This window comes from Penicillium malachiteum (assembly GCF_028827825.1).
Source record: "Penicillium malachiteum strain IBT 17515 chromosome Unknown utg000001l:1.0-8184562.0:1.0-8186909.0, whole genome shotgun sequence".
In the NCBI taxonomy this organism is placed as follows: Eukaryota; Fungi; Ascomycota; class Eurotiomycetes; order Eurotiales; family Aspergillaceae; genus Penicillium; species Penicillium malachiteum.
Genome location: NW_026643094.1, coordinates 7,236,072 through 7,263,203, shown reverse-complemented (window position 1 = coordinate 7,263,203; position 27,132 = coordinate 7,236,072). Strand labels below are relative to the sequence as shown.

Here is a 27,132-nt window from a genome sequence, read left to right as displayed (position 1 = left end):
GTTGATATTGATATTTGCTTCAGCACTAGCAACCATTTCCGGTGGATCAATGTGGTTTCCTACTCTGACCGAAATCATGATGGTTCTAACCTTCTACCTTATCATGTATTTTTATTATCTTCCAAGCTTATGTCGCTTTTTTTCTTTATCAATGGAAATCAACTATTTTTAATGATGTGAAAGTTTTCGCGATACATGCTAAGTCTATCTTTTAGGAAATTCATTCCGAGTCTTTAACTACTTCTGCTTTAAGCTGTTACTTGATCAAACCTAAGTGCTTGAGGGGCATATACTTCCGACAAGGAGAAGGGACATGATCTGCCTATCATAATATGCACACTTGCATAACATTCGAAATTTGAAATGTTCCTTGTTCATAAAAAACGTTGGAAGATCTTATGATGCACTGGCAGGCTTGACCCCGCAACATTTCCCCACATTGTCGGTGCTTTTCCATATCAGCCCCGTGGAAACAAATGGCAGGATTTTCCTCTTGTCGGTTAGTTGCGCTCATGATGGTCAAATCTAGATGTTGATCTGCAGATATTTCGGTCTCTCGGAACCCAATGAAGGAATTTCCACCGGCTCATGATTTTTTTAGTCGGGATAGCTTATTGATGCTGGTGGAGGCGAAGATGGGAAATTCGGAAACATCCGAGATTCCTGCCTAGATGCTGCTTAAATAGGGCTCCAATGCCCCTTGTCCCTGGAGTTTTACAGGACCAACTTGACTGGAAACTATTATGGTACATCAACTGCCCACCATGAGGTCCGTTCTACTCTCTGTTGCTTCGCTATTTGCCAGTCTTGCTTCAGGTGCTGTGACTGTGACAAGGACAGACCAAGGCCCAACTGGATACGAGGTCACCATCACCTATCAGAATACAAGCGTCGATAGTGTCATCATTTCAAGTTTACCACATTTGACTGATCAGTATTCAACCTCCTTCTGGTCCTGGTCAGACTTTGATCTGAGTAAGTACAAGCCCGGGGACTTTCCACGAGACCCTCAAGACGGATCATACTATGAAATGATTAAGACGGGACCCGGCGAATTCACCTGGACAAGACCATTCCTCAGTGGTACATTCCAATATTCCTTCTTGCTGGATTGTGTCAATGCCAGCCTGTGCAACACCACAACCGGTCAAGAGATCACGGATCCGACAAATCCACCCTACGAGACTGTGCCAGGTTCCGAGCTAGTCTCCACGTTTCAGGTCCCATATCATCATGATTTTCAATATTACCCGGATCAGAACATCAATCAAGACTACGCACTGCCATATGGAAACAATGCTAGCAAGGGGACCCTCAAGATTGAGAAATACAAATCACCAGGCTCAATAAGCCCGTCTCCGGGCATTCATGACTATGTCGTATATCTCCCCGTGGGGTACAACGCCAACGACACTTCCAAGAAGTACCCACTACTCTACCTCTCCCACGGTGGAAACGGAGCAGCAGGCGATTGGCAGAATCAAGCCTATGTCTCGAACATATTGGATCGCCTCATTGGTGACGGCCACATGGAGCCCACGGTAGTAGTAATGCCAACTTGGTACGGCATTATTGCCAACACGACCAATCCAGCAGCTCTTTACGTTCGAAACTATCCAGACTCTGCGACAATTGCATCACTCTACAGCAAATACCTTTTCCCTCACGTTGAATCAACCTATCGCGTAAGCAATGATTCCAGTGGACGCGCGTTTGCCGGTCTCTCACAAGGTTCTTTCTTGACTTACGAATTCTATGTCAACTACACCTCTTACTTTGGCTACTATGGCATTATGTCTGGAGGACCGGCTACAAATTCCGAAAACGAACCTCCAGCATTGAGTGGTTATGTGAATGCTTCTATGGCTGCTTCGAATCCAGATCTCCTGACCCGTGGACTCTTCCTATCTTATGGACAGTATGATGTTCTGTTCACAGATGCTAGAAGACTCCAGGAAGCACTTGACGATATTGGCGCTGTTTATGTGACTCGGTTCTTACCTTGGGGATTCCACTTTTGGAATACCTGGCAAGATGCATTTTGGCACATGGGACGCACAGCTCTATGGAAGCCAATTCCATTTACCAAGTCCACTGGACATGAGCAATGATTTGTTAGCCTAGTGGGGTGTGAAATGATTGACTCATTTGCAAATTTTCTTTGAATCAGTTATAATTAACTTCTCATGATTTCGGTTTTATGAGTCAGTTTAAGCACTACCAAGACTTCGTGTGGCGTCATGGTGAAGGTTACAACGCCTGAAACTTCACATGGGAACAATGATCTATCTAATCCTGCTAGAAATGGATGCTATCATTTTACAGGGACTAGTCAAGGACATACGAGTGAGATTATGAATAATGCACTGGTTTCAAATATTCCATTCGTGTTCCTGACTTGATAACCTCATGCTGTTCAACACTTGCCTACTATTCAGTTGGTTAGGATCTATCTGCAGAGGCGGTCGCATCCCTGCATGTGTGAAGCGGGTTAGAAAGTCTATTATACCAGGATGTGGAGTTCCCAATACTTACCTGTTGGCATATTTCTCTGACCGTGGGAGTCAGCAGCCTACAAGCCTACAAGTTCATATTAGTAGACATTTTAACATATATGCGAGAAGATGACCATTTTTGGGGGCATGCGCGGTTACTCGAGAGTCGAGACACCGATAATCAAATAAGGCGATGTAAAGACTTACGAGAATGCAAGGATAATAGGCTGGCCTGCAATTCTTATTGTCGATGTTCATATCGTCAAAAACACTGGACCATTCTTTATCAATGGTTTCATCGGCCGACTGAATGGCTTCAGATGAAGCTTGAGTCGGAGCCGGAGCAGCAACAGCAACAGCTGCAAAAATGAAGGGAAGAATGACAGCAGGTCGCATTATGATTGATTTCTTGCTCGGTTTGCTTTGCGTTGTCAGGTACTCTGGTTCGATGTGGAGGAAATTGAGATATCGCATTTGGCGTGATTGAGGGCATATTTATAGAGTCAGTACTCGTGCGGCTTAATTTAAGTCCTATCCCAAGCCATGGCGCCGAGGCGGATTGGGATTAGGAAATGTCCCACAAGAAAGGCGTTTTCTCTCCGATGCCCTCCCAGTTCCGCGTGTAAGTTGACCTCCATGACTGTTTTAATAACCCGAAGGAGAACCCGGGGTATTAAAGATGAAGTCTGAATGTCTCGGAATATGGTCTGATGCTTATTGGGAGGAATAGGCTTGATGTGCATAATTCAGGGATATGGATGGCGTTTTAGGAGAATAGTTTGACTCTTCTGCAATTCTTCAATCTATGACCTAGTCTCAACATGGTCTCAAAGAATTCAGGCTCGGTAACAGTAACCTGGGGCTTGTATGAGAGCATGAGTTGCCGGTACTGCTTCGATATTGACTAAACATCGTCTCTGTCTGAGTGGGTTCAAATGCTCGGCCAATATTCTGCGAGAAGCTGTAAGATCGACGTAGCATTCAAGACAATTATCATCAAATAAAATGGTCTGATGGGGATGATAATGGATTGTAGGTTTCTCTCCCGGGGATGGCATCAAGAGGAGTATTTGAAGAAAAGTGACAGAAAGCTATCTTAGCTTTGCTCCGAAGTATGACCAACGTCATATTATGATACCAAATTCAAGATAAGCATCGAAAGGGGCATATGAAGAGCTCTGCACTATTTTTGTAATTCCATGCAGATTTCACAGTCCTCTGGAGTGTTCGAATAGTAGATATTTTATTGAGTTAGATTTGGAAATATTGATCCCTCTGCTACATGGTGCGAAACCACTGAGGCACTGGCTAATGAATTGAATGACCAAATCTTTGTACTGCATATCTTAACACCTAGTCATCTCAAACAATACTATTCCCTCAAATCCTTTATCCAATTCTGCTGAGAATAAACATTTGAACCTTATAACTTACAATGGACGGGACGTTGACGCAGGGTATCGGCACATAACCTTGAACCTTTGTGAAACATCACAACCATGCTCTCTGGAGAGATCCGTCCCGGTGTCATGGCATTGCTTCTATTTTTTGCTTATGAGCTAGGATACGTCCGTTACATTACCCCTGATGACGATTTTTCTTGGGGGCTCTTAGTACGCGTTCCTCTCGCTGCTTTTGCCCCATAGATGAACACTGAATCACAGGTTGAAGACATCATAAGAGCAGTGATTGATTGATCAAGATGACTGGTTCAGAAGCACGAGGAATTCTACTACAGCATACAAACTTGAAAGTCAGTCTTGTGAGCCAAGTGAAGCTAGACTCGAGACAGATCCAATTCGAATAATAAGACAAGATCTATGTAGCGACTTTGAATGTCGGATATGATAGAGTTCATTTCTCATTTCTCATCTCTTCCACAACTCACAGCTGCTGACGCACCGCGGACTTGAACTATATCCGGAAGTGTTAGCAAGGGCATGAATCTAGTTGGTCATTAGGATTTTGTTTAAGATACCGGAATAATCTGGGAGTTCTCAAGATCCCAGACACCAGAGCGAGCGTAAATGTCGTTCTCCAGAAGGGCACGAACCTCAGCCTCATTCTCAGCCACGGCGAGCATCATGCTACCCTTGAAAGAAAGAGACTCGCCCTCAGCGGGGTGAGAGTTGAGCATGGCACCTGTACAAGATCAGTATGAATAACTTCAAGAACCTCGGTAGAGGTATGGCCAGGCAACATGGCGTAGAATCATCTAATATCGATAACCAAGTCCAATTGACTAATGTAACTTACCACCAGCGACAATCTGACCAGAAGCAACAAGGGGCTTCACACCCTCAAGGTGAGCTCTGGGAAGCATTAGTTCCGGTTGTCCGGATAAGCGGCAATATGGGGTAAACTTACGGCCGGACCTCAATGCGCTTTGCCTGCGCACCAGGCTTATCCGGGAGGATGCAGAGGAACTCGTACTTGGCGGGGGCAGAAGACATTGTGCGTTTTGAGTAGTGAAGACTGGAGAGAGAATTGAGAGAGGAGCGTGAGGATACAGACGGAAATAATGTAGACGGAGAGCGGAGGAATAGCTGCCGAATGTGGGGGGAAGCGGGGGTTTGCTGGAGAGCGTGGGTGATACGAGCATACATTTTGTTACAGTACTCGATAAAGAACCCTGGGAGAGACTAATGGACTAAATATTATGGAAACAGGGGAAAGCGGTCAATATCACCGGGAATGAGGTACATATTCAACTAATTTGATTGGTTGAATTGGAACAGTGACATGGAGACACCTTATCACTCAGGCATGAATTGACAAGAAAGTGCTGCCATATTATTGAAGCCACGGCTTTCTATTGAACCATGGAAGTCAATTATATGCTCTTTGCTACATTTTACACATTGAGTACGGGAAAAAAAAACAGAGCCGTGCCAAGTAGAAAGAGCATGAAGCTCAAGCTTGCTCCATTGGAATGTCTCGACCAATTGGAGTATGAAAGATATCAATTCGCCCATAACGCCACAACAATAACTAGGGAATCATAACCCGACAGAGAAACTCTCCACCAGTATGCAAAGAATAGAACTGAAACAGAACATAACCATTCTAATCCTCCTCAACTCAATCCATCAACACAACATCACCAACACAGGCGCAGGCGCAGCTAAGCCTTACGCTGCAAAGCCGCCTCAACATCCCCCAACAAGCCCACCAACTCCTTCCCACCATCAGAGACCCTTCCTTCGATCTCTAATCCCTTACTCAAAAAGGTCTTCGCCTCATCATAGCGTCCCATCTCCGCTAAACACTTTCCAATCCTCCACCAAGCCTTAACATTGCCCACGGGTTTCGAATCAACACTAGCCTTCGCATCGACCAATCCCTCCGGCCAAGCCTGGATACCCATATAAGCCTGCGCACGGTTTCCAAATAACCCAGCCAATTCCTCTCGTGCCAGTGCGACGGGTTCCCAACCCGGTCGTGAGAGCGACATGTCAATCGCGAAGGTGTATAGTCTGATTGCATCCTCGTAGTTGTTTTTCCGGTATGCGGCGTTACCAGTATCGCGGAGCTTTGCGACTTGGGCTGCACGCTTGGGGTTCACTGGAAGAGGTGGTGGGGGGATTCCTGGGCCATCGAGGGATAGAAGAGTACGGTGAAGGTTGTTCAATTCGTTTAGTTCGTTGGTAATGGTTGTTGTTTGGGATTGAGAGGGCAGCGAGCCTGGGTGAGAGATTGCTTTTGAGGCAGGGTCCATGTAGAGACTGTATTGTGTGAAAAGGTCGATTTCGCTGGCCATTTTGGTGGTGCTTGGACTATGGTCCGTGGTATCCTGGGTGTGTTGTTAGTTTGATTTGAAGGTTGTGGAATGGGTGTTTGGTGGTCTATTTGAATAATAGATTGCATTTGAGAACAAGATGTGTTTTTACATACGTAGTATTTTCAAAAGTCGAATAGTATCACAGGTAGTAGGGATTGAAGGTAGAATGTATCCAAAGGTTCGGAGTTGGCCCTTTGTGATCACTTCCAAGGTTACCTGTCCACAGTTACATATCAGCACGTGGTGATAAGCTGCCAAAAGGAAGGCGGTGGCAGAATTAAACTCGCACATTTGACACGTGACATTCATGGGTATGATTTGAGAGTCTCGAGTAACTGGTCTAATCGGTATAAACAATAAATAGGATGAGTGTCAATCATAGCTACTGATACACAGTATCCACGCTAGGGTATTCATGATTCGAATATGCAATCTATCTGCCCACATCCAATCCAGAACATACAATCATACACAAAAGTAACAAAAACATAGGCAAAAGCCCATCCATGTAGAAAACAACAGGAGAAATGAATCCAAAAAAGCATTCAACTATGCGCCCTTCAACACCGGTTTCGTAATCATGTCAAGGACACAATGAAAGCAGTTGCCCAGTGGTTTTGTGGGGTATTCGTTAGCGGCATCCACGCCTCTACAATCCTCGTCCAATCGCTCCAATCAAGACACCATCTAGCGGTTACCATAACCCACCGTTGAATACTCCGACGGTGTGTACGCTTCCGACGGCGGCTGATAATGTTGCCCGTGGGCACCGCCATAAGGTGTGCTGTTGAAATCGCCGATAGTGCTTCCGGCAGTTGAGGCAGTGGGATCGTAGGCTCCGTGCATTGCGGACCGGCCGTTCGGGTTGCCTAGGTCATCGATCTCACTTTGGTTCAAGAGGGCATAATCCTCGTCGCGGTCGCTGCGGGTTGAGCCCATACCACCAACGCGGCTGGATCGGAAATCATCTTCTTCCTCCTCGAAGTCGTGGGCTGGATTTGAGGAGAAGGCAGCCTTGGATTGAGCGGCGAATGTGGGGTCGGAAACGGCATCGGGGAGAGTGCCTGTGCGACGGAAGTGCATAACATTGCGGACGGACATCCAAGCTGTGACAGCGAAAAGGATGCTGTGATTTCATCCAAATTAGTATTAGTGCTTTGAGAGGCTTGGTGACGAATAGTACACGTACAAGATGACGACACCGATAATAGTAACGGCCTCGCTTAGGTTGCACTTTGTCGCATTACCATACGCCCAGTTGTGGCATCCAGATCCGCTAGCGGTGCTAGTAGCTGCGGTGGTGGTCGTGGAAGCTGCGCGGATAGTCTTGTCGGCTCGGCGGCTTTTGGAACTCGAAGACGAAGAGGAGCTGGAACTGGAGCTGTCGCTTGATGTCTTTCCAATGCTCTTACCCTGAGCCACATAAGAGGCCAAACACACCCATGCGCTAAACCAGAAGATCGTGTAGAGAAGGTCGACCGTGGCGAAAGCGTAAACGTTACCGAAGCGACGGGCTCGCGGCCACATGGGGACTGCTGCTAGGTAGATCAAAGCGGGCATACTGATCCAACACTAATTACATACTCGTTAGCGGCAAGGTTGAGCGGGGCGGTTTCATGTCAGGCTCAGTCTCACGACATCGAGAGAGAGCCTGACGACTCGATATCGAGGAGGGTACGTACCAGGACCCAGTACCAAACCGTTCGCCCATCGATACTGCTACCACCTTTGGTCCAGATACCGATGGTTAAAGCCCAGGCAAGAAATATAATGAACGCTTGCGCAAAGTGGAGGGCATTCTTCGTCCTCCCCATGCTACCGCCGGACGGTCGAGCGAATTTCATGTTGTGTGGTGGAGAGAGAACAAGGCTGCAAGGGCGGGGATCAACCCTTTCAAAGATTCCACCGACAAGGGAGAGTCAGAGCGTTCGTAGCCCTTCAGGGATAATTCGCGATTGACAAGGGAGTCAACAGGGTGCAGTCGGACGAAAGGTGGCTGCAGCGGAAGAATGGGGGCCTTGAAGGACAGATTCGGATGTTGGGGGGGGGGACGCGCAGCGGATTTCTTGGCTTTGTGTCTCAGCCTCAGGTAATGGTCCACGGAAGGAAAACTGACTGGAATTATATTCCGAAGATAGGATGAGAGATAGATGAGATAAAATGAGATCAGTATATTCGAGAGAAGAAGAGAGGACAAAAACGATGTGATGATTATGATCGCCCAGGCGACAGGCCGTGTGGTTCTATTTTGGTGCCTTCAGCCACGGTGGAGCCAAAACCAAAGATCAAATGCCAATCGGTAAAAGGAGAATCTGGCGCCTAGAATTCGGGCTCCACGTAATCATTTGAACTATCAATTTGCCTGTGATCGACATTAAATGGAATATGCGCTCGCACTCTCACGGGTTTTACTTAGTAGGTAGAGACTTGAACTCGGAGTATAAAGTGATCGGATGATCGCCTGGGCAGTGAGCCTTATATACTAGTAAGCCTTACAATGTTCCAAGCCCTCCAGGGCTGGAGATTATACTACATAGTACTGGTAATAGTGAGCTGACTGATTCAACCTTGGAAGTTCAAGTAATACATAGTATTATGCACATCATGATTGATGTAATATGTATTAGTAACTAACGTGAAGTCCGGTTGCGCGGGCGACCCGGTTGCGCGAGCGACCCCACCAAAAATACACTTCAATAACAACACCTCTTTTTTAACCATCACAATAATGCCCCCCCCAGCGCTCTGATAAAAAAAAAAGTTGACGGAGCAGGAGGGTCGCCTTTTGATAGCTATAAAAGCTATAAAAGATGGCAAGTATCCCTCTGCTGCCGCTGCTGCACGATCTTTTGAGATACCTGTCTCAACTTTGAAGGCCCGGATCAATGGGCGCGAATCTGCTACTGAAAAGCGACACAATCGCTTTATTTTTACCGAAGCTGAGGAGGGATCGATTGAAAAATGGCTACTGGATATGGATTCTAGAGGGGCAGCTCTTACTTTGCCTATGTTGCGAGATATGGCTAATCTTCTACTTGATGCCCGAAAAACTACACCCTCTACTGTGGGTAAACATTGGCCTGCTGAATTTATCAAACGACGCCCAAATCTCTCTACTCGCCTCTCTCGTAGATACGATTATCAGAGAGCTCTTTCAGAAGACCCTCGAATCATTAAACCATGGTTTGATTTGGTTCAAAGGACGATAGAAAAGTGGGGTATCGCTTCAGACGATATCTTCAACTTTAATGAGTCTGGTTTTGCGATAGGTATTGGCGCAACACAAAAGATTATCACTTTAGCGGAATATCATGGGAAAAGAGCTCTTTTACAAGCTGGAAATCGTGACTGGGTGACTTCGATTGAGTATATTAGAGCTTCTGGAAGTGTTCTCCCGCCGCTTTTTATTTTTAAGGGAAAAAAGTTTCTAGAGCATCTACGCCCTTATCTCCTTTTAAATCAAAAAGGAGCTCGTTTGACTATAAGCGAAAATGGCTGGACTACCAATATAATTGGTTTATGGTGGTTAAAATATCATTTTATCCCAAACATTAGGATAAGAGTGGGAAAATATTGCTTATTAGTCCTTGATGGTCATGGGAGTCATTTAACCCCTGAATTTGACCAAATTTGTGAAGAAAACCAAATCATCGCAATCTGTATGCCTCCTCATGCTTCTCATCTTTTACAACCTTTGGATGTGGGTTGTTTTTCGGTTTTGAAGAGGCTTTATAGAGGAGCGGTCTCGACTTTGATACGAAACGGAGTTAACTCTATTGACAAGGAAGATTTCCTTGAACTGATCGCAGATGCGAGAATGGGTACTTTTAAGTCTTCTACTATACAGAATAGCTTTTCAGCTACTGGATTAGCATCATTCGATGCTAATAGGGTCTTGGAACAGCTAAATTTACACCTGGATTCCCTTCCTTCTTTGGAGATCCTTTCTCAGCGACCAGTCTCTTCTGGTAGCGATAGCGATCCAAATACTCTCTGGACCCTTTCAAAGTTTATAAAATCGCAATCTCGGGTCAAAAAAGGTCTACAATCTTCTTCTTCAATCCTTTCTTCGCCTACAAAAAAGGAGATTGAGAAGACCTACGAGATGACTATAAAAGTGGTCCACCACCATATTTTTCTCCAGAATCGCTGCACTCAATTAGAGGCTGCCAATAAGAGACAGACCAAAAAGCAAGAGACCAAACATAAGTTTACTACCCAGAAAGGCATCTTTGGGGGTCTAGAAGGTGGTCAGGACGATGTGGTGGTCGAGGATAAGGATGAAAGCAAAGATATATCTTTACCACAGGTGCAGGCAGAACCAACAATTGAGCCAACTTTACCCTCTGTGCCCTTGGTTCGACGACAAATAACCTGTTCTGCGTGTGGGATTAAAGGTCATGCTTATACTAAGTGCCCTGGACGTGTTTAATAGTCAATATTTTATTATTTTTGTGGTTTTAATAGTTTTTAAAAAATGGTAGTTTTTGAAAATTTGGTGGGGTCGCTCGCGCAACCGGGTCGCCCGCGCAACCGGACTTCACGTTAGCTGAGTATAATTCACATCTTACATAACCTTGGAAGTATACATAGGTACCTAGGTACTACGTACTCAAGCACTTGAGTGCTCTATTACAGGCTAATTACGGGGATCTATAACTTGAAGCTATCAATTATATTCCACTGCCAGTGGCAGTTTATTATATAATGTCTTGTTATCTCTGAAAATAAAAATTTTTCCATCTAAAACTTGAAGTACACCTGGGCATAAATTGGTTCATTTAACAGCACCTGCCATTGGGCAGAAATGGTGAAGTTGTGACCTCGAACTTCTTTCATACTTAACTAGCAATCAATATCTCAACTTGAATCTATGACTTCCAACTTCACGTTGAAGGTTCCCTATACATAGAAGATCATGATCTCACCAGGGCATCATCTTATCCAATGTTTTGTTTTCGAGCACATACGACCGCAAGGTCCACAACATTTGAACTTACAAGCTCAGCCGCAACATTTGAATTTGACATTCATCGGATTCTATGCGCCAAGGACCGTCATGACTCATAACTCATAAGCGACCTTGACTTCGAGTTCCGAGGTCATTTGGGTACATTCAAAATGTTTCGTTCCTTGCAGCATGTGAATTTCAATTGGATGAAAGCTACGTGAAAATACCTTAAGTTATTTAGGAAGATCAGGGGAAACGGTATATTCAACGATTGAGAAAGAAAAGACTAGACACTGGAGAGGATTTCACAAATTGTGAGGTTCATGCAATATTCTGGGTTACCAAGCCCAAGGTCAGTAGATAGGACGTCTCCATCATTGCATATGGAGAAATAGAACCTTGGAACCTTTACTGTTCGTTCAGTTCGGCACCTCGATCCCGCAATAGTTGCACTATCTCTTCATATCCGTTGGAAGATGCCTCTTGAATTGCGCTTTCAAGATTTCCACCTTGCACATTGACATCAGCACCTCGATCCAACAGTAGCTTCACGGTATCTTCATGTCCTTGACTTGCCGCTAATTGAAGCGCACTGCCCATTGACCCTTTGCAATCAATCTGAGCACCTCCGTCTAGCAGCATCTGCACGATGCTTTCAGAACCCTGGTCCGATGCACACTGGAGTGCACTATCTCCTTCATTATTGCATAGGTTGACATCGGCGCCTCGTTTCAGTAGCATCTCTACTATCTCTTCACTGCCGTCCATTGATGCAGCTGAGAGGGCGCTGTGCCCGTCTCCATCAACCTGATTGATATCAGCGCCCCTTAACAGTAGCAGATGCACGATCTTTCCATGCCCTTGTTGTGATGCCTGTACAAGTGTTTTCTCTGACCCCTCAGAATTGACGTCGGCGCCTGGTTTTAAGAGCATCCGTACTATCTCTTCATGTCCTTGGCCTGATGCAAGTTGGAGTGCGCTGAGCCCGTTTTCATCAACATGATTCACATTAGCGCCCCTTTCCAGTAGCAGCTGTACTATCTTCTCATCTCCTTGTTGTGATACAGCTGAGAGGGCGCTGTTTCCTTCTCCATCAACCTGATTGACATCAGCGCCCCTCTCCAATAACAGCCGGGCTATCCTTTAATGCCCTTCTATTGATGCCTGAACAAGCGAGTTATTCAGCCCTTCCAAATCAACCTCTCCCCCTTGATCCAGTAGTAGTTGAACTATCCTTTCATGGCCTCGGTTTGATGCCAGTGCAAGCGGGCTCTGCAGGTCTGTCCAGTCGATTTTGGCCCCTCGCTTCAATAGCATCGCCAAAGCCTCTTCGGATCCCTCGTATGACGCATATGCAATTGCAGTTATGTCACCACTTCCTCGGGCATTTATATCCACGCCTCTATCCAGTAGTAGCTGCATTACTTCCAAATGTCCATAGCGAGCAGCCTCCGCAAAGGAAAAAGCGCCGGAAGATCCGCCATCCGCATTGACGTCTGCGCCGTGATCTAGTAGCAGTTGCACAATACTTTAAACTCCTCGCGCTGATGCCAACTGGAGTGGATTGAGAGAAGATTCGGATGCAGAGGCATTCACATCCGCACCTGCCTTCAGCAGGATCTCACATAGTCTTTCATTGTCGTGAGATATTGCCATTCTAAGTGGACTGTCCCTGTTCAGACTGTCTTCCACTAGGGCATTGGGATCGGCTCCATGATCCAGAAGAAATTTCACCAGGCTTTCGTCCCCATGGTCCGTCACATTTTGAAGCATGGTTTCTCCTTGAAAGGACTCGACGTTCACATCCGCACCTCGATCCACGAGAATTCGCACGATTTTCTCATGGCCTCTGCTCGCCGCAGAAGCAATTGGAGGAATCCCCGGATATTCACCACATACATTGGGGCCATTGAGATCGGTGGCTCGATCCAAGAGCGTGTTGACAATTCCCTCATAGCCATAACCGGCAGCGGTTGTAAGCGATGTGCAAAATTGCGTTCCGAAGGCTTCGATATCCGTGATGTGATCTAGGATAATCCCCACGATGCTCTCATATCCTGCAGCAGACGCAACTGTAAGTGGACCGCTATCGGGTGTTGGTGAAGATATACTAGCACCAGCACCTAAGAGCAGTTTCACAACGCCTTCATGCCCCATGGGCGACGCGGCTGTGAGAGCGGATCCGAAGCCTGCCTGATCCTTCAGCGTTGACATCAGCACCGCGATCCAGTAACTCTTGCACAGTTTGCGCAATTCCCATTCCCGATGCTAACTGAATTGGTTGGTTTGTTGGATTGCCAAATTCGGCCTGGTCATACTGAGACAGTTCCTCCGAGAAGTCATCCCATACACGTTCCCAATTGAAGTAAACCTCTGGCTCAGTAAATAATCTATTAACGTTAGGCTGCAAGTCGGAGCGCAAGGGATCACTTTCCCCCAAAGCATCCACATAGGTATACCAGTTTTTCGCTGCGTGTAAGAAGCAGGGCTTTCCCAATGCCTCTTCCCGTGTCAGACCAGTGGTTTGCTCAAGGAGGCAATCCACCATCTTTGTCGCGAGGAATCTACATCCATCCACCATATGAAATTGGCATTCATGATGTTGCATGTGAGAATGCGCTTCCGGAATGACCAAGAACTCTTGCACGCAGAAATGCGCTACTCGGATCATTCCATCAAACAAACTGACGAAATTAGTGGTACAAATCTCAATAACGGAATCGGGAGAATCGAGGCCAGCCACAGCGGCAACGGTCTCCAGACTGAGAGTCATTGGCGATGCGCAGATGGTCACGAAAATTTTACGCGCTCTAGGACCATCCGTAGGCTCAAACCCATTGATACACAATTGTTAGTCACGTCCTCAAGTTCAGAAGGCGGTTATGTCGCTCTCAGTTCGAGTTACATTATTTGGCCTGAGACATTCCTATTGACAGAGTGTTGAAAGGGGGATTCTTATAATGTACGGAGTACTCCTGAGGGGAACGTGGTAGAGCTCCATTCAGCCTGCAGTAGGCTGGAAATGGTACCAAGTACCCACAGCCCAGGTGCAAATCAACATCCTCGCTTTTTGCACATCGTATCACGGTCGTATTCCACTCATACAGTCAATATCACCATTCAATGTTCAGGCTACAAGTTGAATTGAACGTAGTTTGAATCAAATTCTTCAAATGTTAGAAGCCTCAAAGTACACAGTAAGATAACCCGAAAAATATATCGCTCAGTCAATCGTGATTTTTCGTTCATCATAAGTCATATCAAAGCAACAATCACTCTGCAAGTGAAATTTCCCCCAGTCCAGCCTCTCGTGTCTGTTTCACGAGTTGCCATACCTCACGTAAAGGCTGGTATACATGCACATGCCACCACCATGGAATTGGATCATCCCGAGAGAATTGAGCATCTTTCCAGAATATGAACGGCACAATCTCTGATTGGAAGAGAGCGATCATTCGCTTGGCAAACTGAAGGGAGATGAATTTGGAGATAAATCGGGCGACAAATTCATGGTCCACGATGGTTGGTTGGGAGTGCGGATTGGGCGACAGCGTTGTAGGGACGCTCCACGTCGCAGGCTCAATGGGATCATGGGATAAAACTGCCAAATATCCCTGGATGGGGCATCGTGCATCACGGAGGAGATTCTCCAAAGCTACAGCCCCAGGGACACATTCTGCGATGTGGATAGTGTGGCGCACTGATGAAGTATCGAACTCCTCATCAACTAGAAGGCGCACCGAGATATGACCCGTCATGCGAGCACCACCTTTCTCCGCAAATGTTTGCATAAGCCGATGAACAGCTTTGGCTAGAGCTTCATCCAGTCGCGAGGCGCCCCAGTGTGGAGAACGAGCCTCTACAAGTCGAACTTTGATGGCATGAACATAGCCTCGAACGACCAGCAAGTCAGCGAAGAACTCTCCGAGGCGCGTTTGCTGCTGCAAGACCCAAGGACAGTCCGGAGAAATTTGTATTTCACTGACATCCGAATACGTCTTGCTCAGAGTGCGTTTCGGTAGAACCACTGCGGTTTCCTTAGGACTTGCAGTCAAGCGTCGCATCTGGTAGGATTTCCTTGGTGATCGGTTCAGAACTCTGTGGATAGAGTCGCGCGACTGCACTTGATGGCACTCAACCAGCGGAAGTTTCTTATCGGTCAGGTAATGGCGAAATAGATCTGAATCCCGGAAACACATCGTCATTTCTGTATCGAAGGCGATGCACTTGCAATTAGTGCGACGCTCCACCACTTGCCGAGCAGTAGCATCTTCAAAGGCAGATGCTTTCGGAGAGCATGGGATCCAGATATCCACCTTTTCTCGCTGGATTATGTCGAGAATTTTCGAAAGATAGTGATCTTTCGGAACTCGGTAAAACGCGATCAGAGTCTTTGACATGCCCCCACCAGACCGAACGGGAAGATCAAGATCCGCCACGTCCACACCGACAACTCGGTGGCCGGCTGCCTCCCAAGCCCGTGCAAGGGCAAGACTCGAGGTAGTACCGATTCCAGTGATCAGGACAGTTTTGGGGTAAAATTGAACATCCTGTAAAACTTCTCGACGTCGGTCTGATGTTGAGCGAAAGCGGGCAAGCACCAGACTAGCTAGTAAAATGGAATTGTCGATAAATAGAAAGGCGAAGGCTAGCGAGATCCGGAATAGGTGCCAGAATACCCGTGAGATACCAGCCACCGTAGTCGATCGCAAAGTTTTCATGGGAAGTGAACTTCTCACTGCTGGAGCCATCATTGAAGAGGACCAGATGTGAGAGTCTCCAAATGAGCACTTTCAGCTCTTAAGCTAGGCTGGATAAGATGACGTGGAATGCAGCAAGGAGAAAGCATTTGGAGGGGAGAATAGGCGCTGCCCAATTGAGGGGCTGATCGGCGGGGGTCACATCTGCAGATCAAGATCGTACAACATTGACGTTCAAGTTACTCAATACCCGCGACTCAATTCCTCACTGCGTAGAAGAGGGTATAACGGCGATGAAGTCCCATTTTGATTCGGACTCGCTGCTTGAATCAAGTACTAAATGCCGTTCGGCCGATCCCTTACATCCCAGGAATCGGGTTTCCGGGTTGAATGTTCTTTATCAGATTGAGCTCGGGGTTATCGGAGCTGATTACTCGACTCCTTAGCTCCGAAACATGTTCAAATACTCCATTAGTAGGCTTCATCGTGAAAATATGAGTAGCCCGACTTCGGCTTAAGCGGATTAAGCTCGAAGCGTTCATATTTACCGAAGTTCGGCTTTTATCGTAGCTTGTATCGGCTCCATTGAGACTGACGCATGCTCGCCCCCTCCAAGGCTAGTATTTATACATTATGCGGGGCATTCGCCGTTTACTTTCATTCAACTTGAAGTTAAACACGCTCTACACTACTCCAAAGGATTATCGGCCTTTGTTTCATTCCTGTCTCTCTATAACGAAAGTAACTTACCGTGGTTTTGCGAGTACTTCCCTGTTAAGAATGTCTTTTCGAAACACTTCGCCACCCGCTCACGCCCGCCCCGGGCAGCATTCCGTAAGTTGATTCCTGAACCGCTAGCATGCTAGAAGCCATAAGTACTGATCAACTCTCCAGGACGAGGATGACCGCACAAGAAGACTTCTCCGATGGGTCTTCGCCCGGAAGGATCTCGACGAGATTCGCGGAAACCCGGACAAAGTCCTTGCTCTCATTGATGAATTCAGCGAGACAGAGCGCATGATGACCGTTGGTCAGGACAAGGGCAAGTATGTGCTTGATCTCATTAACGAGGTTAAGCCCGGCACTATGATTGAGCTTGGTTGTTTCGTCGGATACTCCGCCATTATGTTTGGCGATGCGTGTCGTCGAAACGGTGGCCAGCGTTACCTCAGTCTGGAGCTGAACCCAGAGTGGGCTGCTGTGGCTAACATGCTGGTTGAACTTGCCGGTCTTCGCAGCTTCGTCACCATCCTGGTGGGGCGCAGTGACGTGACCTTGGATAAACTCTATCAAACTGGCGATGTGAAGGAGATTGAGCTTCTTTTCATTGATCATTATAAGCCTGCCTACCTGACTGATTTAAAACTGTTGGAACATCATGGTCTGATTCAGCAGGGCTCCGTTCTGGCGGCGGATAATGTCCTCCACCCGGGCAACCCGCCTTATTTGGAGTATGTCCGAAGCACGGTCGAGGAGAAACGGGAGGTAGCGAAGAAGGGACCCAACAAGGGTTACAACGTGGAAGGCATGCGCGACCGCGCTGTGAATTCTTTTATGCCTGAGGGTGATGTTCCTTTCCTCGAGACTGTTGGAAACCCCAATCTCGTGTATCAGAGTGAGCTTCGGCAACCAGAGGGTCACCGGGTGAGTCAATTCGGAATCAAATATTATAATCAGTTCAAATCTCACTAACCCAATTTTGGCAGGATGCAATTGAGGTGACTCGTTGTGTTGGAGTACAGGAAGCATAGACGAAACTACTTAGAACAGTAAATCATGCGTGATGAGAGAATATAGAGCGGTTCTAGCCGTCTACAACCAATACTAAATAAGAAAAAAAAAAAATCAAATGGATTAGCAATCAATCAATCGCACGACAGTACTCCGTAGAATAGACAAATAAAGATACCATATCGGGAGGCCGAAGAGTCGAAGACACGGCTTTTGTTCGGGTGCCCCGCCCGAGCCAAAGGTTGCCGTCGCCAGGACCTTCCCCCGCATCGGTGGTCAAATTCCGTGGGGGGAGGGGGAGGGGGGCGGACTTATAAAACCTGCTTTTTCTCCCACTTCTTTACAGGTATATCACCCTCAATTCTATATCCACCATGGCTTCCAAGACCTATAACGTCGGCATTATTGGCTACGGCTTCAGTGCTAAGATCTTCCACATTCCTTTCGTGGCGCAGATCCCTGAGCTTAAGCTGCACGCGATCGTGCAGCGTACTCCCAAGCCTGAAGATGACGCCGAGAAGGATCACCCAGGCGTCAAGGGCTACCGCACTACTGATGAGTTGCTGCAGGACTCCGCTGTGGATGTTGTGATTGTCACCACTGCTCCGGACTCTCATTTTGCTCTCTGCAAGTCCGCGCTCGAGGCTGGCAAGCACGGTTAGTATCGGGATGACTCAATGCGATTGAGATGTTGGAAATTGGCTAATAAAACGAATTCACTCTAGTCATCTGCGAGAAACCTTTCACTCCCACATATAAGGAGGCCGCCGACCTGGTCACCATTGCGAACAAGCAGAACAAACTGCTGGCCGTCTACCAGAGTACATCACCGTCCTCCTATGCCCCGCGAACCACCTCAATTCCGAATTCCTTGAACTAGATTGCCCTCAACAAGGATACATAGCTAACATGTTCACAATTAGACCGCCGCTGGGATGCCGACTTCGTTACCCTCTCCAAGCTCATCAAGAACGGTTCCCTTGGCCGCATCTCCGAATTCGAAACCCACTTCGACCGCCACCGTCCCGAGGAGCCCGCCGCCGATGTCTCAAAGTGGAAGAACAAGGTTATTCCCGGTGGTTCAGCCGTTTTTGACCTCGGAACCCACCTTCTGGACCAGGCTGTGCACCTGCTCGGTCTGCCCAAGCGCGTAACCGGATTCATTGGTTCCGCGCGCGAGGTGAACCAGTCCGGGTTCGAGGACTCTTTCACTGTGCTGCTGCACTATGCCAATGGAACTCTGGTTACCGCCAAGGCGACCGTTGTTAGTCCCGAGGAAGAGCAGCTGCGATTCTGGGTCCGTGGCGATAAGGGAAGTTTCAAGAAGGTGAGCATATATCCACAAGAACATAAACATGAATTAGATACTAACTGTGAGTCACTTATTAGTTCCACATCGATATCCAGGAGGATCAGCTCAAGGCTGGTATCATGCCTGAGGATCACGGCTATGGCCGCGAGCCTCAAGAGCGCTACGGTACCTTGACTACCATTAAGGATGGTAAGCCTGTCAGGGAGGTTGTCCCTACTGTTGAGCCTCCTACCTACACCGAATACTACCGCAAGTTCACTCGTGCTCTTGGTGGTGAGGGCCAGCTTCCTGCTAGTGGCGAGGAGGCTGCCCAGGTTATTCGACTGATCGAGTTGGCTCGTGAGAGCTCTGAGACTGGTCGCACTGTTGATGTCTAGATTGGATGTATGTATGAAAAGCAACGAGGTCATGATTAGCGGTAGATAGAAAACATATGGTTGTTTCTTACTAATTATTTGTGGTAAACAACCTGTGCCCTTATACTGGAATGCCTTCTAGTACAACCACCACATGTGCATTCTGATAGCTTATCTATAGGGTAAAGGCAAGCTTATGAAAAAACTGCGGTACTAGGTAGTACATGCATCTGAAGCTGCCAGTGAGCATAGAACTTAAATGTACTCTATTATGATTTTCGTACTACTCAAGTGCTAACAATCGTCCGGGCCAGGCCCAACAGTCTATCCGCGATGGATGTCATGATGAATGTCATCAATTGATTGTGCGCAACGAGTATAAGCTTTATAACTTTTCCTTGCTGCCATACCTATCGCAAACCTTCGAACCATGGAAAAATCCAAAGTACAAAAAGCATTCAAGTTTGTACCTATACAGCCACTACAATGACGCGGCAGCCCCCAGCTCATAAGTGGCTGCCTACATGCGATGGCTGCCACGCGGCCCTCGGTGAGGTAGTTGCTGCATATGTGCGAGCGAATCATGCTCAGCGATATCTAGAATCTCGATAAATCGGACGCTATACTCATCATAGAGTTCGTTTGGCTTCGAGGGAATGCATAAGGACTCAGCCTCGAGAACTGGTCATCCGGCATATTTTTACTAAATTAAGATCAATCAAACTTACTCATTTGTCACTTTGACTTGGCATCCAATGGAAATGCCATGCGATAATGTGGCTTTGATGGCTGGGTACACCCGCATCAATGGTTATGATCAGTCGTTTTCGTGCAGCACGGCTCTGTTGTACAGCTTTTGGACAGGTACCTTGTTTCAAATGCATGCAGCCACCCTATTCTGATGATTCCTAGATAGGCAATGTTTCAGTGTAAGAACATTCGAAGCTATCCAGATGAAATAAAACTGCCGTTTGGATCAATCTAGTTTGACATGGGCGCATTTGATTAAATGATTCGACATGTGGGCGGAGTTTGGCTCTGTATAGCTAATAGTATTAGGACTCGGGGTTATTATTATTTTATTTGACGACTCAAGGAACATTTTTGAAGCTTAACCCAAGTGCTAATTATCAACTAGTGGGGTTGATCGGGCCGTATATCGTAATAGTAAACAATGACATTCTCCCACAACCTTGAGCATTTCAACGGTCTTAAATACGAGACCCGCTTCGGTTCATCGGAGTATCTTACAGTGGCTTATCTGCACAACTAGTGTTTCAGACTAACCAGGTGTGAAGCTCATTGGCGAGATTTCCGCATCTGTGCTCACAGCTTTGATCAACTTAAATTTATTTGGGTATTCGAGGCTCTCTAATACCCTGTTCTCAGTCCCGCAGGCGAAACCAGCAGAACGTGGCTTGCCACGTTGTGCGTCCCTTGAAGCATATCAAACACGCCTGACCACATGGTCGCATGCGGGAGAAAGGTCCGAGCATCTAATCTTCGGATATTCTATCCTTCTTCCGCTCGCTTACTTGCTCCTTAAGGGGTGACAGACCGCTATATTAATCCCACTGACACTCTGCACAATTGAGTCAGGTTATAATATCTCGGCGATCTTAATCATATCAAGCAAAATTATCATATCGATATATGAGTTAAGGTCCAATGGATGCCAATCAACTCCCCGACTTCAAGATCTTCCCCTGTGAATATGAAGGCTACGAATCCAGCTACGACGAGAAGACAATAATCCCCAGTACCTCAATCAGTCTCAAGGCATCCTCCTCATGGACCTATTGTGGTCCCCTCCTAAGCCTTGACCCCAGAAGCCTCCCCTCATCCTTTGAGACATGGACCAACAACACAATCAAGGGATCACCACTCGGTCCATTTCTCTCCTTCTTAGAATTCGTCCATGATTTCCTAGAAAAAAACAACATATCCCACTACTGGATTACCCTTCGAGCCGATCAAGGCTCGGATAAGTTTGACATCCCACGTTGGCACACAGACGACCTCTTCTTCTCACCTCCAAAGTCTCAATCTCACCATCGCCGCTCATCCCTGACCACATTAATAAACTCCATAACAAACAGACAACACAACGACACGAAGAATATAAGCCCGGAACCCCTCCCCTCCAGCGCCCAAATAACAGCCTCATCACTCAATCCCCCAAACTGGAAACTTACAACCACGCTTCTCGGCCCAGGAACTCTCTTCATAGCACAAGAGAGCAGTCAAAAGGCCCGGGATCTTCAACGCAGTGCGCGAAGATCAGTCCGTGTCGATAACAAAGAACACACATGCGCCTCGGTACGATGTATTGCCTGTGCATCAGCCGCAGAGTCTGTCCGAACTAAACTCGCTGCTGAGTTATCGGGGTATAAGGTTATACAGGCACAGATGGGGGAATGTGTGTTTTTGCGTGTTGGACAGGATGAGGGTGCTGTGCATTCAGAACCTCCGTCGCACGGCGATCGTATCTTTGTCAATGTTGTACCTGGGACTGAGGCTGATTTGAAGAGTCTAATGGCAAGATGGGGGATGGAGTATCCGCGGGCTTGGTGTGTGGGTTTACCGGTTCAAGTACCTAATGAGAGTTAGAAAATTCGATGCAAGTTGGGCTAAGCTCAACAAGTCAAGAGTTTAATTTTGACATCATGATGTTTGAGTTGTTGATACCCCGGACCGGGTTACTGTTTGTTTGGGGTGGATGGTTTGTAGTAAAAGGTTGATGTTGAGAGCTTATGAAAAGGCCAATCTATGACAAATCAAATTTTGCAATTGATTTTTTGTTTATATTATTCATGTCGTACATCTAAAGAGAATCTAAGGAACTCCTTACCAGTTGAAATTTAATGTTAAATGCTCACTAGCAGTTCCAAGGTTCAAATGTTGTATTGATTGATTTGATTGATATACCCGAAGCTAAACCGAATCGGGTGCCACTGAGAAATTTGTGAGCCAGTGATGTGCATGGTAAACTGCTCAGATGAGCAAGTTCAATCCATCCTTAAGTATCAGTAGTAATTAGTATATCAATTCCATTCCTTCATTGTACTCCCTGATGAATAGATCGCCGAATGATCTCGGCAAAGTGGGGATGACATCATCTCTTGGCAATCCACTATTCCGGAATGGGAATTTCTGTTACTCAACACAAACTCGCTGAGTGGTAGAACTCGTCAACTACAATGGAACCAGCTGGAGCCAGTTGACAATCACAAAGAGAGCCAGCTGAGGCCTAAGCCGACGTAGGAAAGTCCGCGGAGAAATGCACCAAGTGGAGCGGCAAAGGGTTCAGTGGGGAGTACCCAAGTACATACCCATGGGCAGCAAAGGGGATCATGTCGTTATATTCAGATTCTGCTCTTATATAGCCGACATTGCCCTGGGTTTGTCGATGTACCTGAATCCTGGTACGCCCTAAGATATCAATATCAGACCCCGGTTCTTCAACTAGTACTCTGTTCGACCATTAGCCCTAGCCCTGATGGCATCATCGGCACAAGCACCAGGGGTACTCTCTCAGGTGAATTCGTGGCATTTTGACATCGATCGATATTTGAACCCATTCATTCCAGCCCCTCGATGGCATTTGGTTCCTAAACCAGTCGTCCATTTTCTGGGATATAGGAAAGAACCACCCAAGCAGTTGGGAAATATCGTCATTGCCTTTTGGTCGTTGGTGGGTGCATTTTGCGGTGTGGCTCTGGTAGCCTTGGTCTCCGAACATGTTCCCTCCTTTAAGGCTCGAGATGCACCGGCTATCATTGGCAGCTTCGTAAGTTTGAAGCTCCAGGGTGAAGTATAAAAACCTGGCTCATACTGATTATCTGTCTTCTTGCTAGGGTGCCGCCGCCGTCATCGAATTCTGTGCTATCGAATCCCCATTTGCAGCGCCGCGAAATGCTTTCTTCAGTCAGATGATTGCCTGTCTGGTTGGTGTCAGTATCTCGAAGCTCTTCGCCTTGAATCCCAACGCAGAGAACTATACATCACTTGGAGGTGCTTTGTCCTGTGGATTGACCACTGTCATCATGGTTCTCACGAATACGGTGCACCCACCGGCTGGTGCAACTGCGTTACTTGCTGTGACAAATTCCCAGACAGCCGGCCTGGGCTGGTTCCTTTTTCCAGTCATGATTTTGGGGGTCACATTGATGCAAGCGACAGCTCTGATCATCAACAACATCCAACGTCGATTTCCTCTATACTGGTGGACTCCACGACCCCTCTCACAACAACACCGAGTTGATCTCGAGAAATATGAGAAGGCAGGATCGGATGTTCCCAGCCAATATGAAGACAGCTTAAATGAGCCTCGACGGTTGGTAGTTGAACGCGACGATATGCAAGTCCCGAATGGGATATACCTGACTGAATTTGAGCGAGATGTGCTGGACAAGATCCAGGAACGTATATAGCCTCGAATGTGACATTAAGTTAGAGCAAGAATTGATATCTCAACATGAAAAGCTTTCCTGGGTATCATGATATCCGGTTGCCTTGACTCCAGAGCTCTTGTTTGGCAGTATACCTAATAATTTGTTAGGGTTATACTTGAAGGTTGAGAGTAAAATGCGGAATTCTTCCAGTGTGAGGTATCACGTATATTATCTCCCAAGCTTGATACATGTTTGTAACTGAGAGAGGAGGCAAGATGATAAGAAACATTACTTAACCCTTTCTCTGATAAGCTGTGATCAATGGACCAGTTGACTTTCACCGACTAAAAGTGGCAGAAAATACGGCAGAACTACCCGAAAGCGGTCAAATTATGACTGGCCAATGGGAACCCATATATCGGTTAGCGGTCACGACGTCATGATCTTTTCAACTGTGATAAAACTCGATAATTGTGTCTTTTACTAAGGTGAAAATTCCCATAAATTATAGATTTCAGCTTAATAATATTTCACCGTGCATAAACCACAAAAGTTTATTATTCTATTTTTTTCTTAGAAAAAAAAACTCTTCTTTTTCCTTCTCATCCTCCCCCCTCACTTCGACTGTGACGTCGAGGATTAGAGATCTCAGAGTTTTCTATCGATAAGGGCTTTCAGGCACTCCCCACCCAACTTTCGCCCCTCTACTCGCCCGCCGCCCCGCCAACTGACGCTCCACTCAAGTCTTTTTGCATTTCTTTTGCCTTCAATCTTTTCATTTACGTCTTTTTTTTTATTCTCCCCTCCCCCCCCCCCTCTCCCACCCCCCTTTTTACCTATTTCTCCAAATCACACTCGTCACAATGGTTTCCGCCTCGAAGGCCGCCCGTATGGCCAAGCGCGCTGAGACCAGCGACAAGAAGACCAAGAAGGCTGCCAAGGAGGATGCCACTGAGGCCACTGAGCAGCCCGCTACCTCCGATGAGAAGATGAAGGAAGTTGAGAAGCTCACCCAACAGATGGACAAGCACGGTCTGTCCGATCGTGTCACCACCGGTGTGCTTTCCTCCCTGCCCTCCTCTCGCGATGTCAAGATTACTTCCGCTTCCCTTGTGTTCCACGGCAAGGTCCTCGTCACCGACTCCACCCTCGAGCTCAACTTTGGTCGTCGTTACGGTCTGCTCGGTGAGAACGGTTGTGGAAAGTCCACCATTCTCAAGTCTATCGCCCAGCGCGAGTACCCTATCCCAGAGCACATCGATATCTACCTCCTTAACGAGGGTGCTCCTCCCAGTGAGCTCGGTGCCCTCGAATGGGTCGTCCGTGAGGCTGAGAACCAGCTGGCTTCTATGGAGAAGAAGGCTGAGGAGATCTTGGAAGAGGAGGGTCCTGAGAGCCCTATCCTCGACGATCTGTATGATGTAAGTGTTATCATTTTTTTTTGTCAAAAAAAAGGCAGGACAAGAAGAAAAATTCAAAAAATCGAAGGAGAAATAAGAATCATTACATGCTCATAACTAATACCTCGATAGCGTATGGACAAGCTGGATCCTTCTACCTTCCACACCCGTGCCTCTCTGATCCTGACTGGTCTCGGTTTCAACAAGACTACCATCCACAAGAAGACCAAGGACATGTCTGGTGGTTGGCGTATGCGTGTGGCCCTTGCCAAGGCCCTTTTCGTCAAGCCCTCTTTGCTGCTGCTGGACGACCCCACTGCTCACTTGGATCTCGAGGCCTGTGTGTGGCTTGAGGAGTACTTGAAGAAGTGGGACCGTACCCTGGTCCTCGTTTCCCACTCCATGGATTTCCTGAACGGTGTCTGCACCACAATGCTGGACATGCGTATGAAGCAGCTCCTGTACTACGGTGGTAACTACGACTCTTACCACAAGACTCGCAGTGAGCAGGAGACCAACCAGGCCAAGGCCTACACCAAGCAGCAGGAAGAAATTCAACACATCAAGAAGTTCATTGCTTCCGCCGGTACTTACGCCAACTTGGTCCGTCAGGCCAAGTCTCGCCAGAAGATTCTCGACAAGATGGAGGCCGATGGTTTCATCCAGCCCGTCATCCCCGACCGTGTCTTCACTTTCCGCTTCGCCGATGTCGAGAAGCTGCCCCCTCCCGTTCTGTCCTTCGACGATGTCAGCTTCTCCTACTCTGGTAACTGGGATGACACCCTCTACGAGCACCTGGACCTCGGTGTTGACATGGACTCCCGTACCGCCCTGGTCGGCCCCAACGGTGTTGGCAAGTCTACTCTGCTGCGTCTGATGACCGGCAAGCTGAGCCCCATCGGTGGTCGTGTCAGCCGTCACACTCACTTGAAGCTCGGTGTCTACAGCCAGCACTCCGCTGAGCAGCTTGATCTGACCAAGTCCTCCCTTGAGTTCGTCCGTGACAAGTTCCCCGAGAAGTCCCAGGACTACCAGTACTGGCGCCAGCAGCTGGGCAAGTACGGTCTCAGCGGTGAGTCCCAGACTGCCATCATGGGTACCCTGTCTGAGGGACAGAAGAGTCGTATTGTCTTCGCTCTGCTTGCCATCGAGTCCCCCAACATGATTCTGCTGGACGAGCCTACCAACGGTCTGGATATTCCTACCATTGACTCTTTGGCCGATGCTATCAACGCCTACCAGGGTGGTGTCGTCGTCGTGTCTCACGATTTCCGTCTTCTGGACAAGATTGCCAAGGACATCATGGTCTGTGAGAACAAGACTATTCGTCGCTGGGACGGCTCCATTGGTGCTTACAAGAAGCACCTGCGTGAGAAGATGATCCAGGCCGGTGCTGTCTAAGACAGTACTCTTGTCGCTTCCGGTTATCCCTCTTACGGTTTTTCCTATATCTTGATGACGACGAAACGCTAGACGAGAATCGAAGGATAAAAATGCTTCGTGCTCTTTTAAAAAGTTCAGAATCCCCCCCGACCTGCAACATTAGGTTCCGGTCCTATACTTCCCTCCAAGTGCAGGATCACGCCGCTGCATGCAGGCCAAGCAGATTCTCGATTCCCTTTTTATTTTACTTTTTTTTCCTTTTGGTCTCTTCTCATTTAGATCGGTTGGTCCCTGTTCTCCCTCGTTCTTTGCACTAGAAGTGGATATCAGAGGGGTTGGTTGATCGTTCGGTCTTTTTCATTTGTTCTATTTGCCCTTTTTCGTTTGAGACGTTTGATGTGATGAAATTCATTCCTAGCCACCATTTCCATCCACGGTGGACTCGGAGGAATGTATACCTGTGCTTCGAGTATATTTTCCCCCTTTTGCATGTTGTTCTATAGAGTAACCGGTCGATTCTATCTGGACGAATTCCGGGTAGGGCTGGTTCTTGTTTCTGCTGTTCTGGATCGATGTATCTATGGATCTTCTGATTTGAATAAAGAATGGCTTGCTATTAGATTTGCATT

The 27,132-nt window shown here is 47.2% G+C and overlaps 11 protein-coding genes across 11 annotated transcripts; 6 read left to right on the top strand and 5 right to left on the bottom strand.

The window, feature by feature from the left end:
• Nucleotides 1-764: 764 nt before the first annotated feature.
• N7483_002683 (alpha/beta hydrolase) lies at nt 765-2,111 on the top strand (the record flags this gene model as incomplete). Its single annotated transcript, XM_057086120.1, has 1 exon — nt 765-2,111. One exon carries the CDS (start codon nt 765-767, stop codon nt 2,109-2,111), a length of 1,347 nt encoding a protein of 448 aa, XP_056952269.1.
• A 178-nt stretch (nt 2,112-2,289) lies between these two features.
• On the bottom strand, nt 2,290-2,891 carry N7483_002682 (uncharacterized protein; the record flags this gene model as incomplete). The annotated part of the gene is made up of 2 exons (XM_057086119.1): nt 2,290-2,295; nt 2,703-2,891. The coding sequence occupies 2 exons, from the start codon at nt 2,889-2,891 to the stop codon at nt 2,290-2,292; spliced, it is 195 nt and encodes a 64-aa protein (XP_056952268.1).
• A 1,488-nt stretch (nt 2,892-4,379) lies between these two features.
• Nucleotides 4,380-4,948, bottom strand: N7483_002681 (uncharacterized protein; the record flags this gene model as incomplete). Its single annotated transcript, XM_057086118.1, has 4 exons — nt 4,380-4,409; nt 4,474-4,637; nt 4,752-4,807; nt 4,863-4,948. 4 exons carry the CDS (start codon nt 4,946-4,948, stop codon nt 4,380-4,382), a joined length of 336 nt encoding a protein of 111 aa, XP_056952267.1.
• Nucleotides 4,949-5,619: 671 nt separating this feature from the next.
• Nucleotides 5,620-8,120, bottom strand: N7483_002680 (tetratricopeptide repeat protein; the record flags this gene model as incomplete). The annotated part of the gene is made up of 4 exons (XM_057086117.1): nt 5,620-6,288; nt 6,985-7,402; nt 7,466-7,848; nt 7,959-8,120. 4 exons carry the CDS (start codon nt 8,118-8,120, stop codon nt 5,620-5,622), a joined length of 1,632 nt encoding a protein of 543 aa, XP_056952266.1.
• Nucleotides 8,121-11,635: 3,515 nt separating this feature from the next.
• Nucleotides 11,636-14,000, bottom strand: N7483_002679 (ankyrin repeat domain-containing protein; the record flags this gene model as incomplete). The annotated part of the gene is made up of 4 exons (XM_057086116.1): nt 11,636-12,325; nt 12,398-12,735; nt 12,832-13,416; nt 13,448-14,000. 4 exons carry the CDS (start codon nt 13,998-14,000, stop codon nt 11,636-11,638), a joined length of 2,166 nt encoding a protein of 721 aa, XP_056952265.1.
• Nucleotides 14,001-14,499: 499 nt separating this feature from the next.
• N7483_002678 (uncharacterized protein) lies at nt 14,500-15,978 on the bottom strand (the record flags this gene model as incomplete). Its single annotated transcript, XM_057086115.1, has 1 exon — nt 14,500-15,978. The coding sequence occupies one exon, from the start codon at nt 15,976-15,978 to the stop codon at nt 14,500-14,502; it is 1,479 nt and encodes a 492-aa protein (XP_056952264.1).
• A 729-nt stretch (nt 15,979-16,707) lies between these two features.
• On the top strand, nt 16,708-17,678 carry N7483_002677 (O-methyltransferase; the record flags this gene model as incomplete). Its single annotated transcript, XM_057086114.1, has 3 exons — nt 16,708-16,761; nt 16,822-17,571; nt 17,634-17,678. 3 exons carry the CDS (start codon nt 16,708-16,710, stop codon nt 17,676-17,678), a joined length of 849 nt encoding a protein of 282 aa, XP_056952263.1.
• Nucleotides 17,679-18,032: 354 nt separating this feature from the next.
• N7483_002676 (putative NAD binding Rossmann fold oxidoreductase) lies at nt 18,033-19,347 on the top strand (the record flags this gene model as incomplete). Its single annotated transcript, XM_057086113.1, has 4 exons — nt 18,033-18,315; nt 18,384-18,479; nt 18,582-18,985; nt 19,048-19,347. The coding sequence occupies 4 exons, from the start codon at nt 18,033-18,035 to the stop codon at nt 19,345-19,347; spliced, it is 1,083 nt and encodes a 360-aa protein (XP_056952262.1).
• Nucleotides 19,348-20,994: 1,647 nt separating this feature from the next.
• Nucleotides 20,995-21,936, top strand: N7483_002675 (uncharacterized protein; the record flags this gene model as incomplete). Its single annotated transcript, XM_057086112.1, has 1 exon — nt 20,995-21,936. The coding sequence occupies one exon, from the start codon at nt 20,995-20,997 to the stop codon at nt 21,934-21,936; it is 942 nt and encodes a 313-aa protein (XP_056952261.1).
• Nucleotides 21,937-22,825: 889 nt separating this feature from the next.
• On the top strand, nt 22,826-23,759 carry N7483_002674 (HPP family protein; the record flags this gene model as incomplete). The annotated part of the gene is made up of 2 exons (XM_057086111.1): nt 22,826-23,116; nt 23,184-23,759. The coding sequence occupies 2 exons, from the start codon at nt 22,826-22,828 to the stop codon at nt 23,757-23,759; spliced, it is 867 nt and encodes a 288-aa protein (XP_056952260.1).
• Nucleotides 23,760-24,583: 824 nt separating this feature from the next.
• Nucleotides 24,584-26,521, top strand: N7483_002673 (ATP-binding cassette family ATPase ARB1; the record flags this gene model as incomplete). The annotated part of the gene is made up of 2 exons (XM_057086110.1): nt 24,584-25,141; nt 25,253-26,521. 2 exons carry the CDS (start codon nt 24,584-24,586, stop codon nt 26,519-26,521), a joined length of 1,827 nt encoding a protein of 608 aa, XP_056952259.1.
• Between the last annotated feature and the right edge of the window lie 611 nt (nt 26,522-27,132).